The 12,256-nt window shown below is 35.6% G+C and overlaps 3 protein-coding genes across 3 annotated transcripts; 2 read left to right on the top strand and 1 right to left on the bottom strand.

Annotated features, from left to right (window-relative positions):
• Positions 1-1,331: 1,331 nt before the first annotated feature.
• Positions 1,332-11,298, top strand: LOC116308950 (ryncolin-1-like). The gene is made up of 4 exons (XM_089031645.1): positions 1,332-1,366; positions 2,318-2,622; positions 3,660-3,774; positions 9,702-11,298. The coding sequence occupies exons 3-4, from the start codon at positions 3,720-3,722 to the stop codon at positions 10,340-10,342; spliced, it is 696 nt and encodes a 231-aa protein (XP_088887771.1). The 5' UTR covers positions 1,332-1,366; positions 2,318-2,622; positions 3,660-3,719; the 3' UTR covers positions 10,343-11,298.
• LOC148910178 (uncharacterized) lies at positions 3,985-6,183 on the top strand. The gene is made up of 4 exons (XM_089031643.1): positions 3,985-4,088; positions 4,404-4,554; positions 4,719-4,894; positions 5,116-6,183. The coding sequence occupies exons 1-4, from the start codon at positions 4,054-4,056 to the stop codon at positions 6,146-6,148; spliced, it is 1,395 nt and encodes a 464-aa protein (XP_088887769.1). The 5' UTR covers positions 3,985-4,053; the 3' UTR covers positions 6,149-6,183.
• LOC148910177 (uncharacterized) lies at positions 6,366-8,514 on the bottom strand. The gene is made up of 3 exons (XM_089031642.1): positions 8,410-8,514; positions 7,946-8,103; positions 6,366-7,800 (listed from the first exon to the last, which is right to left on the bottom strand). Exons 1-3 carry the CDS (start codon positions 8,442-8,444, stop codon positions 6,464-6,466), a joined length of 1,530 nt encoding a protein of 509 aa, XP_088887768.1. The 5' UTR covers positions 8,445-8,514; the 3' UTR covers positions 6,366-6,463.
• Positions 11,299-12,256: the final 958 nt, after the last annotated feature.

The raw sequence follows: 12,256 nt of genomic DNA, 5'->3' as shown, positions 1-12,256 counted from the left end.
TGCTAAGAAGCGGAAGTTAACATCAAAAAAATTGATAATTTATTTATATAATTCCACGACAGGTCTACTTCAGGACACGACATCAGGAGCGTAATAGACCATCTGTTACTTTTGAAAGCAAACCGCGCCTTCAGTTATGGTGTGATCGATCTATGAAATGAAGACGTAAACTTTGTCAAAAAAAAAAAAAACACTTTTGTTTTTTTATTCTTTTTAGTTTTTCTACACCCTCTGAAATCATATTGTGACTATTTTGATCTTAATGAATAGCTACTTTTTTATAATTTTCCAATGAAGACTTCAAATACATGATTAATAATGACCAAAAAAAATTACAAGGCATCAGTGAACGTTATATTATATATTTAACAGATCAAAAACAGTTTTCCGTGTTTGATACTCTGATCAAAACACGCGGGATGTTGGGAGAACACAAGAGGAGCGTAGGAAACCACGACGCGTAGCGGAGTAGTTTCCAGCTTCTCGAGTGTTCTCCCAACATCCCAAGTGTTTTGATCAGAATATCAAACACAGAAAACTGTTTTTGATTTGTTTTATAAAATAACAAACGCGCGAAAAGATCGAAAAAAAGCAAAGTCTAAGTAAATCCTCCCTACGTGCCGTCTTATTCAAACTGACCAATGAGCGCGCGCGATAGATTAAAAATGACGATAGCGTGTTTTGATACTCTCATCAAAAATGGTTTTCGACCAATCACAGCGCGCGTAGCATCCCAATTATTTTATAAATGAAATTCAAGAATAACAAGATGTCAGTCAGTTTGACAAATGTGGATTTTGTCTCTATTTGATGTCGGTGTCATTGGTGATGGTGCTGGCAAAAATTGGAAAAGAAATTAAAAAATAATTGGGATACTAATTGCAATCGATCGTAAAACCGTATTTTCCATCTTTTAGTCTGGGATAGGGTGTACAATTCTTAGTTTTAGTCTGGGGTAGGGTATGTAAAATCAAAATTTTAGGTCTGGGATAGGGTCAGGGTTTTGAGGTCCTGGCGGCACACCTCTACCCAAGTTGGGGTGGTAGTGCCCCCCCCCCCCCCCCCCCATCCGGGTCGAAGATGTGGTTAAAAAAAATTTAAATTCTCTTTTCACAACACTCAACACTTAGCCGATCTATGTATGAGTTGGAATTCCGGTGTAATGCTTTGCAATTTCATACGAAATAATATCATTTTATTGGGTCAATGTCCGTTTTAATCGTAATGTTAGATTATTCATTAACATATGTGTATGACTCAAACAAAGAATTTTGTCGGCATGAAAAAATTATTTTCATCAAGCTGGTCGTTATGAACGTAGTTAAGGCACAACAACAGCAGAGATACACCAGGCCACACTAACAAGGTATATATTCAGTACCATGCCGGTGGTATTTTTCCACAGAATAACTTCAAAAATATAAACAATCAACTGGACTCCTCTTCCCATTTGTCCATTCTTTTTCTCTTTCTTTTTATTATCATTTTTAAACAAGAGGAAGTCTAAAGTAAATTGATGAAAGTTCCAGACCGACAATACGTTCACTTTTGTGAATATTAATATTTTAGAATTGAATAAACTAGCTAGCTCAAAACAAATAAATGTATGTACTGTTTAATAAACGAGCAGGAGTGTTTTATCGGGTATAAAACACGAGGCGCAGCCGAGTGGTTTTAGACCCGATAAAACACGATCTGCGAGTTTATTAAACGGCTTAAAAAACTCCTGATGTATGTTCTCATATTGTACCGAATTCTTTACGAAATGAACCAAGTTTGATAGAGAAAATCCAAGTTAAAGTTTATGCAAATGAAGACGAATCTATATCAGATATAAAACCTCCTTCATGGTCATGATTTCTATTTGTGTTTCCTTCATGAATTATTAATGAGTTTTTTAAATAGTGGATATTACATGGGCGCGCGGAGATACGAATTTTATCTTCGAGTGTTGAAAAAATATCTCACGAGTGAGATATTTTCAACAAGAGAAGATAAAATTCCTATCTCCAAGCGGCCATGTAATATTCTGTTTATTATATAATTATCAATGAAGTATGTTTTGGCTTTTTCAGGCAATCCTTTCCGTGAAGATATCAATTTTTCGAAATAGAGAAAAATAGATATTTCATAGGTAATCATATAATAAATTTATTTTATTCATACGTCACCACCCCAATTTACTGGCTTTATACAGGAAAGCAACACTTTGAGTATATCATTCTCGCTCTAACTCTCAACGAGTAGACAGCTAATTTTACAAACGAAGCCATGGAATTCCTCGTTCATATTCTCCTGTTTGTTCTGTTGTGTAAAGTGGACCATATCACAAGTACCAACACACGCGATGATCGTAACCCAGGATTGTTGTTTGATAACCATCCCGGTTACCTTCTGTCTTTACCCGCCAACATGACCAAAGTCAAACAGATGACTACCAAAGTCTCCAGCAAGATGGATTGTGTGTTCGCTTGTGTTGAAACAACCTGGTGTCGTTCGGTCAATTTTAAGATCACAGCTGAGATGGACGGTCGTCACATCTGTGAGCTGATAGCTACTGATAACTATACCAACACAAAGTATTTGAAACAGGACGAGAAATTTACTCATTTGAACATCAAGGTAAGATATGCTTGTCCAAAATATTGTGCAGTACAGAAAGATTTCTATTTCTATTCATAGCTAGTTTGCTGCAGCAATAACTGTTTCTCTCGTTGATAATTTTGATACCTCCACTAGTACCATTAATCTTTCCTTTAATCTTCGTAATACTATAATCTTTCTAGTAGAGTATATACCATATATCCGTGAAAAACTTTGAAAGAAATTGCACAAAGTCTTGCACAAATTAGTAAGTTCAGTAGACCTCAGTAGACCTACAAAACTTTGCACGAATTCGTATATGAATTCTGATAATCCTTAATCAGCAATGTTGATTTTTTTCTGGGACATTCATATCGTGCAATCTAGAAAGGCTTGTAGATAGTTTGCCTCTGCAGCAATAGTCGTTTCTGGTTGATAATCCTGATAATGCCACTACTACCATCATCTTTCCTTTAATCCAAAGTGCGAATGTCTGTAAAAATTTCATTTTTGCCCATTATAAGTTTTCAATGTTGTTTTCCCCACATGTTTTTAACGTTTTAAAATGACAAAATAATGCTCTCAATAATAGGCCAAATGCGGGGAATACTTCGTTTGTCAATGACGAGTCCATCAAATATGCCTAATTTTTGCCTCTTCACATAGTCGGCCGAACGCCTAATGAGCAGAAAATCGACTTCTTGCGATGTTGAAAAAAAAGCTGTTGAACATTTCAATGTTATTTGAAAATAGTTCACCAAACTAAGGGATATTGGGGAAATAGAATGAGAAAATTTTTTTCGACTTTCACCTTCCAATACTCGATTTCTACTGACAGTCGTTCTACGTCAGTAATAAATGTTCATCTTTTCTGGGATGTGAACTGGAGTTCAAATATTTTTTATTTTACATAAGTTATAAGAAAAGCGTGAGAGGAATTTTCCATTGAGAACCACAACATTAGACATTAGAACGCACGCAGATAGATACTTTAGTAGTCATGATTGTTTAAGATCAATATTTAATCATTTGTCTTGAGAATACTTCATAATGTGTTTATCTTAATTTCTGAATAGAATCCGTGTGAAGACGAGCCATGTCTTAACCAAGGAATGTGTATACCTTAGATAAACGGGATGGACTATCGCTGCAAATGTAAGGAAGGATACACTGGAAGCAACTGCCAAAATGGTGAGCCTAAGATAAGAAAATATTTTAGCATTTCACCCCTTATATCTTACTTTTTAACTTTTTTATTTGTTTCAAAGACGAACTTTATTCTTGAATATAATCAGAACTTTTTTTGTCGCTATTGTCATGGGACGACTGCTCTCGGTACGAGCTCCGGGATCTTTTTTCTACTTTCTGTTCTCTCTGTGTTCTCCGTGTGTTGAACTAATAGGCGACTTGCACTAAGAAATCACGTGACTTCTTGGATGGCAAACGCGCGCTATGTAAACAAACATCAAGATGGCCGCCGTCGCACCGGAAGGCGACAAAAACAGGTTAGTACAACCACTTAGACGTAACTTTTTAGCTTTTTTCTACCAAATATTGGTACCCATGGAGTCTTCAAGCATATTTTACTTTTCGATTGGTCCGAAAGAAAAATTCTTACGCTAATTTTTTCACCAAATCCAAAGCCGCTTCCTGTTTGTTATCGCAACTTTTTTTCGTGGTCTTTGACCTGGGACTTGCTTTTAAAGGGTTTTCCCCTAGAAAACTTTAAAAACAATACACTCTAAACACAGGACTTTATCCTTTGCTTTACTTTTCGCGAATTAAAATCGTCTTATTCCGAATTTTCACAATTCGTGTAGACCAACAAACAACTATGTTTGTTGTGTTCCTAAATGCACAAGCGATGGTCGACGTGATGATGGTTTGTCATTTCACCGCTTCCCTTGTCGAGAGGAAATAAGAAAACAGTGGATTGTTAAAATACGAAGAGACATCGGAGAAAACTTTAAGGTAAGATTTTACGTTGGTTACTGTTCGTTACTAAATTTTTTACTAGATTTTATTGGTCAGTCTTATTTTACAGCGTCAAACTCGCTAAAAAATTTATTTGTATACAAAGCATATGTGAGCAGAAATAATTTACGAGTTTTTATGAATATTTATGCCTCGATTAGATAACATCGAACACCAGAGTATGTTCAAGACATTTTGACACTGATCAATATGAAGAAGAAAAGGATATATGTGGGCGCCGAAGATTAAAAAAGCATGCTATACCAACTCAGTTTGCATGGACCATCAACAAGCCTCCCAGACGCGTACTTGTGAGGAAGTTGCCAAATGCTGCTATGTAAGTAATAAACAATTCATGTTAATCATGCAAAGAGAAAGAGAAATCAAAACTTAACAAATGCTCTTGTTTTATCTTTTTCAGTACAATTTGCTTATTAGTTGTTTTATATATATGTTGCTTTAAAAATTAAAGAAAAATTTATAGACATATAACACTATATTGAATGAAAAACCCAAAATACTTTCCTTTTAATAGCATCATTATGCATTTGTTTGTAGAAACAGATATACAACTGGAACTGATGTTCTTGAAAATGAAATAACAAAACTAAAGAAGGAAATAGAAGAACTGAAGGCCAGATTATCTGCCATGAAGATCTACAAATTTGGATGTGAAAGATTCACAAATGATAGCAATTCCATCAAATTTTATACTGGATTTCCTTCATATCAGCATTTTATTTTATTTTATGAATTTGTGCAGCCCTCTGCAGAAACCATGACATACTACTATGGAAGTAATATATCAGTTGGGCGCCCAGGCAGCAAAAAAATGTTACTTATTGATGAACTATTCCTATTTTTGGTTAGAATAAGACTGGGGTTGAAACTATTTGACCTGTCACATAGGTTTAATGTCAGTGAGTCAACTGTAAGCCGTAAGATTATTACCTGGGCCAATTACTTGTACTTCTTCCTTGGGATGCAGCCTATTTGGCCTTCTTTTCACACTGTTAAACAAAATATGTCCCCCCTATTTAAAATGTTATACCCAACTACCCATTGCATTATTGATTGCACAGAAATAAAAGTGCAAGTCCCAACATCCCTGAAACTGCAATCCCAGATGTACAGCAACTACAAGAGCTCAACCACTCTTAAAGGCTTGATTGGAATCACACCAAATGGTGCAGTGTGCTTTGTCAGCTCTCTGTATACAGGCTCAATTTCAGACAAAGAAATAACTGCACAGTCCGGTATTTTAGATCTTTTAGAGCCCCATACTAGCATTATGGCTGATAAAGGCTTTGACATTGATGATCTTTTAGTGAACAAGACAGTAGATCTTAACATACCCCCTTACTTATTAGAAAATAGTCAACTTAAGCCACAAGAAGTCATAGACACAAAGAAAATAGCCATGTTAAGAATTCATGTTGAAAGGGCTATCCGAAGGATAAAAGAATTTCACATTTTTGATGGCATTGTTCCCCTATCTTTACTAGGAAGTGTTAACCAGTTGTGGACTGTGTCATGTTTGTTGACTAACTTCCAAGGCCCCTTAATAAGAAGGGATTCTTCAAGGGCCTAGGGTCTAAATTTATAATAAATATTCATGCCAATTTACTCAGTTTTATGGTAATATATATATAATGAAAACAAGAGTCATATAATTGGCAAAATAATTTAATTAAAATTGGTGTTCTTGAATTAATTCAACTTTTTATCTTTTCATGAAAAAGATTTCAATTGATATAAATTAATTTGAAATAAATTAATTGAATAAAATATATTGTAATAGTTGTTTTATGGCAATACTTATTAATAATATTTTTTACGTATTGCATAAATTATCCTTTTTTCAGTGTTATTTGAATTTACCTAAGAAATAACACAGATGATTGCATTATGTTATATAGTAAGTAAAATAAAAGGTATCAACTCTGTCTTTGCTCTCTTGAAAAAAATTTCTGTCAAATAGAATTCTCTCATGAAAATAAAGATCACTACTTACAAAGCAAAAAAAGTCACACCATTGTAAACAAGTAATAGCTAGCTGACATTGTATTTGGTAAAAAAACTCATGTTTTCGTTTAAGAGCAAAGTGATTGGTGTCCTTGTCAAAAGTTAAATAATTCACATCATGTAAGCTTTCAACATCTTTACATACAACTTTAATTTCAAGCAAACCAAAAGGACTCATAGCATTTTCAGTGGCTAGTTCCATGTCAAAGACCTTGCGATCAGGAGAACACCCTAACCATGGGCAAACAGGATGAATAACAAGACCACATGGATATAAGTTAACAGAACTGGTTTTTACTTTGGTTGCATAGTTATAGGCTGCATATGGTTCCATCTCAATTCCCTTCTTCATTGCTGCTGTTTGGACATGACGGGTTGGGTCTAGTTGCTTGCATAAAGACTTGAAGTTAGCTTGTCTTTTAGCTACTATGCCAAATTTACTGGCTGTTATTCTTTTCTTCCTTAAAGTGTGCCAAAGTTGACACTCACTTTGGTCTCTAGTTCTTTCTTCTAAATGAAAGGACATTTCCTCATCAACTCTTAAGGAGGTTAGTGTAGCTAATTGCTCAGCATTTAAACAGGAACTGAAATTATTGGTAAAAGAGGTGTTGCTGGTCAATGGTAAGGAAGGAAAATCAGTATTAGCATAATCATTAATGATATAGGAGGAAGTAAGCTTCTGTTGATAAGATAAAATGCAACCTATAGGAACTTTGCCAAATCTTGTAGAAATTGCAGGGAGGTTTGTATCAGACATGTCAGGTAAAAGGGTACATATGAGAGGTACAGGCTCTAGAGCTTTCAGGTTTTCTTTGTAAGTAGAGTCTAGCAGCAGGTATTGGGAGGCAGGGGAGTACAAAGAGCTCTTTATAGATTTAGTATAGTCCGCTCCTTCTCTAGTTTTCTTGACAACCACTTGATCAACACATTCTGGCGTGATCTTTTTTCCCCTAGGAATATTCCACCTTTGTGCTGACATAGTGCAGGTAAGTTCATCGGGCAATGCTGTTAGACCCAGCTGCTTGCAGTGTGCAATCAATAGTAAAAGTGCCAGGGTATGTTGACAGGCTCCTCCTGCACCAGCCACGCACGAACATTTCCCATATAAATTCTTGTTTTCCAGTAGGCACACAATAAATACTGAATGTGGCTTCTCTGATTTTTTCATCGAGCGAAAACATTTACTCTCTATCGTTGCCTCTTCTTGACTATAGCGAACTAAGAGAAAAAGTCAAATTTTAACAGAGTCCATTGAATATACAAGCACGACAAAGTACAGCCAGAGTTAACAACTAGTACAACAGCACAAGCATTGACCGTTTTTAAAGCTTTTTCGTACATTTTAATTCCCCAAAAAACTCACCTTTATAATCATGGAGATATCCTGTTTCGGCAAAAAATTTGTAGGCTTTTTTCAGACTCGTTGAACCTCCGCCAGTCTTTTTGGCAAATGACTCTACGTCGCCAAACGACAGTTCAGGCATCCTGGTAAGGTCAAGCGACCCTTTTTTCGCCGGCTCGCTAAAGAATTAGATCAATAACGATGAAATACGTCCTTGGAATGGAAATGTTTACTAACATTTCATGAGTCTGTGTATTGTTTTTAAAGTTTTCTAGGGGAAAACCCTTTAAAAGCAAGTCCCAGGTCAAAGACCACGAAAAAAAGTTGCGATAACAAACAGGAAGCGGCTTTGGATTTGGTGAAAAAATTAGCGTAAGAATTTTTCTTTCGGACCAATCGAAAAGTAAAATATGCTTGAAGACTCCATGGGTACCAATATTTGGTAGAAAAAAGCTAAAAAGTTACGTCTAAGTGGTTGTACTAACCTGTTTTTGTCGCCTTCCGGTGCGACGGCGGCCATCTTGATGTTTGTTTACATAGCGCGCGTTTGCCATCCAAGAAGTCACGTGATTTCTTAGTGCAAGTCGCCTATTACATGAGCTTTATTCATAATAATTCTATGACAGGTGTCATTCTACAATCAATATGATAATATCGTGCTAAATAGTGCTAAAATAACTAAGCAAAGGGGTAAAAAAGAGGATTACTTGTGAATTCAATGCATACCATTATCTAAACTTGTACGTGATGGTAGCCTTGCTGAAATCTTATATCGATACTTTTATATAGCTAATATATATAATGGTATAATGGTATAAATTGTGTTGGATTGTGTTACGGTCACCAGCAAGTTCGGACATTGTTCTCGGATTTCCGTACAAATGTACTAACATTAAATGAACTATTTACTTGGTTGAAGCTTTTCTTACTGCTGTTAAGAGAGCTACCTAAAGAAATCTATCTAAATTTTCTCTTTAAACTCAGTGAATTTGTATGGGAACTTTTTGGTGACCGTAACACGATCCAACAATGTATTTACGACGTGACGGCTATGCGCTGAACAGGTGAATTGATCGTTCTTTATCTTGTTTTCATAAGATAAGTAATAGTAATTAGAAAGCTAATGTCTTGCTTAGTTTGTCTGTAAAAATATTAATTTTCTCTCTCATAACACTATAATAATTCTCTACTTTCAGCTCAAAAGGCAGCCTAAATAGGTTCCCGTACATGGTTTGTAAGGGAATGTTGGAGTTAGGATAAAAGAATCAAACACCCCCCTCCCAAACAACAACAACAACAACAAAGTTTCACTGAACAATAGACCCCTTCTCAAAATTGATATAATGCGAGGCTACAATAGAAATACTACATTAAAACTGATCATGATACAAAAGAATTCCCCTTTTTTTCCTCGATATGAAATTTGAGACTTTCTTTTTTGTATTTTCATGTAAGCCTCGAGCACATTCAAGAGAATTTTGATAAGGGTCAATTTTGGCCGTAAAACATACTGCTGTCGTTGTAGCATTTTACAATCTCCTGGTAAAGTTTCAGATCGATTTGAAGTCGTCTAGTGTTTTATTTTTCTTTCAAAATCCGCTCTACCGATAAGTGAGAGTTATCGACTGTGGTATATTAGACAAATAAAAGAAATAAAAAGAAAAAGGAGAAGAAAGGAGAAGAGTATGGAGACAACAAAAAGGTCTTTTTTAAAACTGTATACTTTAATGACCAGTAAGAACAGAGTATTTGAAATAAGAAATATTTTTTTTACTAGAAATACGAGACTGTTCAGATCTCTACAAGAATGGCGAAAGACGTAACGGAGTGTACACCATCAAACCAGACAGTCAAGGAACCTTTCAAGTCTACTGTGACATGACAACTGACGGAGGGGGGTGGACAGTGTTACAGAGAAGACAAGATGGATCAGTAGACTTTTATCTTTACTGGCAGCCGTACAAAACAGGTTTTGGGAACCTGAATGGCGAGTTTTGGCTGGGCAATGACTACATCCATCGACTGACTGCAAGAACCCCCTCGACATTGCGCGTGGAGCTGGAGGACTGGGCAGGAATAAGGAAGTATGCCAAATATGGTAGTTTTAGTGTTAATGGTGAGTCAGACAACTACAGGATGAGTGTAGGTTCGTATTCAGGTAATGCAGGAGACTCACTGAGATACCATAACAACATGTTATTCACTACGAGAGACAGGGATGATGATCCTAAAGGAAGTGAGAATCGTGCTATTTCTTACACTGGTGCCTGGTGGTACAATGGTTGCCATTCTTCAAATCTGAACGGTCGGTATCTTGGCAATGTAATGAATCCAAAGGGTGTCAACTGGAAATCGTTTCACGATAACCGTATATCCCTGAAATTCACTGAGATGAAAATGCGGCCTCAAATATTCTAAGATGGGTTAAATCAGAAGACTGCCGATACTTGGACACTTACAAGACCTGCGGAGAGTAAAAATAACACAAAACAAAGGTGGACAAGTTTGTTTCTGATTTCTTTAAAAAAATATAAAGTAGAATAGCAGTTCTTTTGGATAGCGAGCGGAAGAAAGAGACAGTGTGTACGCAAGTAATTTAAATACCAGATCCTAAAAGTCTGTTGTATGATAACATGTTGTTGTGGTAGCATAATATACAGCAAAGCAAAGTAATAATAGGGCTACATGGTTATAGAGAACACTATAGAAAGAGTTCAGTAGAAAGAGTCGAAATATAATTAAAGCAGTGTCGCTGCTAAAGTTTTTCAATTCTTGGGATGTATTTCAAGTAACTGATGCATATATAGCCGTCATGTTTGCCGTTGAATCAATATCAATTGATTACTCTGTTTATTTTGTTCTCTTGCTCAAGAGAAGAGCACAAAACCAAACTATAAAACAGCTTCGAAAATAATTAGTATATTAGTTTGGTTCTATAACACGTCATACGTCCAGCGCGTCCTGTAACCAGTGAGCGGTAGCTTACAAAAATCCCAGGATATTTTGATGAAATAAAAGAGTTAAATGGAATAATTTATTCAGTTGGATGTAATAATGTTACGAGCGCTGGCCATAATTATGACCAGAATAATGTATTATCACTAACTGTTAACTAGTAAAAAAAAAAGGTTATTTGTCAGTTATCTAGATTTTTTTTGGCCAAATATTGTCAGTTAACTACAAGCCCCATTGGCACTCTCTCATGACACAAGTCACCTACTGCGCCAACTTTGCAGCCTTTTTTTCATGCTTGTAAATCGTCTTCTCACTTAGCGTGACGCGGTGGATGTTTAAGAAATGTTGCTGTAATATAAACCTGTATTGGAAAGATATGTAGGATGACATGAATGAATAAAAGAAGTAGGTAAATACAAGTGACTGGTAACCCTGATATTTCTTTCTTGTACTTGAAAAATCCAGATGTTGTGTTAACACTTTATAATCGTTATCCGATCTTACAAATGATTGCAATGAATGGAATAAAAAATACTATAATAAAAGTCATTGGCTGATGAGAGAATTCCACTTTTTTTATTATTCATTCATTGCATTCCTTGCATTCATCGCATTCATCGCATTCATTGCATTCATTGCATTCATCGCATTCATTGCATTCATTGCATTCATTGCATTCATTGCATTCATTGCATTCATTGCATTCATTGCATTCATTGCATTCATTGCATTCATTGCATTCATTGCATTCATTGCATTCATTTTGGTTATGTTAATGACATCTTAATCTAATTTCTCATTATCAATACGCGCGCTGATTGGCTAGAGATGACAAGAGGGGTATTTCACATTTGCACATGGAATCACATTAAAAATTAGGGAACTTATGTTGAATTTGACATTTCATCTTAATTCTTGTTCATTCTTTTCCATCTAAATACCAAATAAACATGAAAACTACTTAAAATGTAAAAAAAGGAAGAAAACTGCAAAAACAGATGATTTGTTCTCGAAAATTGAATTAAAATTGAGGTCATTTGAAAAGCCGAATTACATGGGAATAAAGGAACCCCGCGCTCTGTTTTTTGTCCTGTGAATCATATGAAACTCGTAAAAATAAGTCTATTTTCGATCTTTTCACTATGGGATTCACATGTGAAATTCCCGATTCTCTCACATATCAAACTTTTCGCTGAATTTCCTGACACAACTAACTCCATAGCATGGAATCGTCTATTGCCCATAAGAGTGACTCAAGCAGACATTTAGAAATAAAGACCTGCAGCTATTCAGTATTCAACAGAGAATCCTGAACGATTTATGGAAAGTAAACTGGAAACTATCATGGCTGGAATATTTCAAAACAATAGATCTATG

This window comes from Actinia tenebrosa, unplaced genomic scaffold, assembly GCF_029948245.1.
Source record: "Actinia tenebrosa isolate PJP-AT-01 unplaced genomic scaffold, QUT_ActTen_1.0 PGA_scaffold17__23_contigs__length_9995812, whole genome shotgun sequence".
Taxonomy (NCBI): Eukaryota; Metazoa; Cnidaria; class Anthozoa; order Actiniaria; family Actiniidae; genus Actinia; species Actinia tenebrosa.
The sequence above is the reverse complement of the archived record's forward strand: the minus strand, read 5'-3'. Positions and strand labels throughout refer to the sequence as shown.

Bases quoted from the DNA above. Each gene is read 5' to 3' on its own strand.
- LOC116308950 (XM_089031645.1), top strand. From the start codon at position 3,720: ATGGACTATCGCTGCAAATGTAAGGAAGGATACACTGGAAGCAACTGC. The intron at 3,775-9,701 runs GTGAGCCTAAGA...TTTTTTTACTAG, and splicing joins TGGAAGCAACTGCCAAAATG to AAATACGAGACTGTTCAGAT.
- LOC148910177 (XM_089031642.1), bottom strand. From the start codon at position 8,444: ATGGCCGCCGTCGCACCGGAAGGCGACAAAAACAG. The intron at 8,104-8,409 runs GTTAGTACAACC...CTAATTCTTTAG, and splicing joins CCGGAAGGCGACAAAAACAG to CGAGCCGGCGAAAAAAGGGT. The intron at 7,801-7,945 runs GTGAGTTTTTTG...TTTTTCTCTTAG, and splicing joins ATATCTCCATGATTATAAAG to TTCGCTATAGTCAAGAAGAG.
- LOC148910178 (XM_089031643.1), top strand. From the start codon at position 4,054: ATGGCCGCCGTCGCACCGGAAGGCGACAAAAACAG. The intron at 4,555-4,718 runs GTAAGATTTTAC...TGCCTCGATTAG, and splicing joins ACATCGGAGAAAACTTTAAG to ATAACATCGAACACCAGAGT. The intron at 4,895-5,115 runs GTAAGTAATAAA...ATTTGTTTGTAG, and splicing joins AAGTTGCCAAATGCTGCTAT to AAACAGATATACAACTGGAA.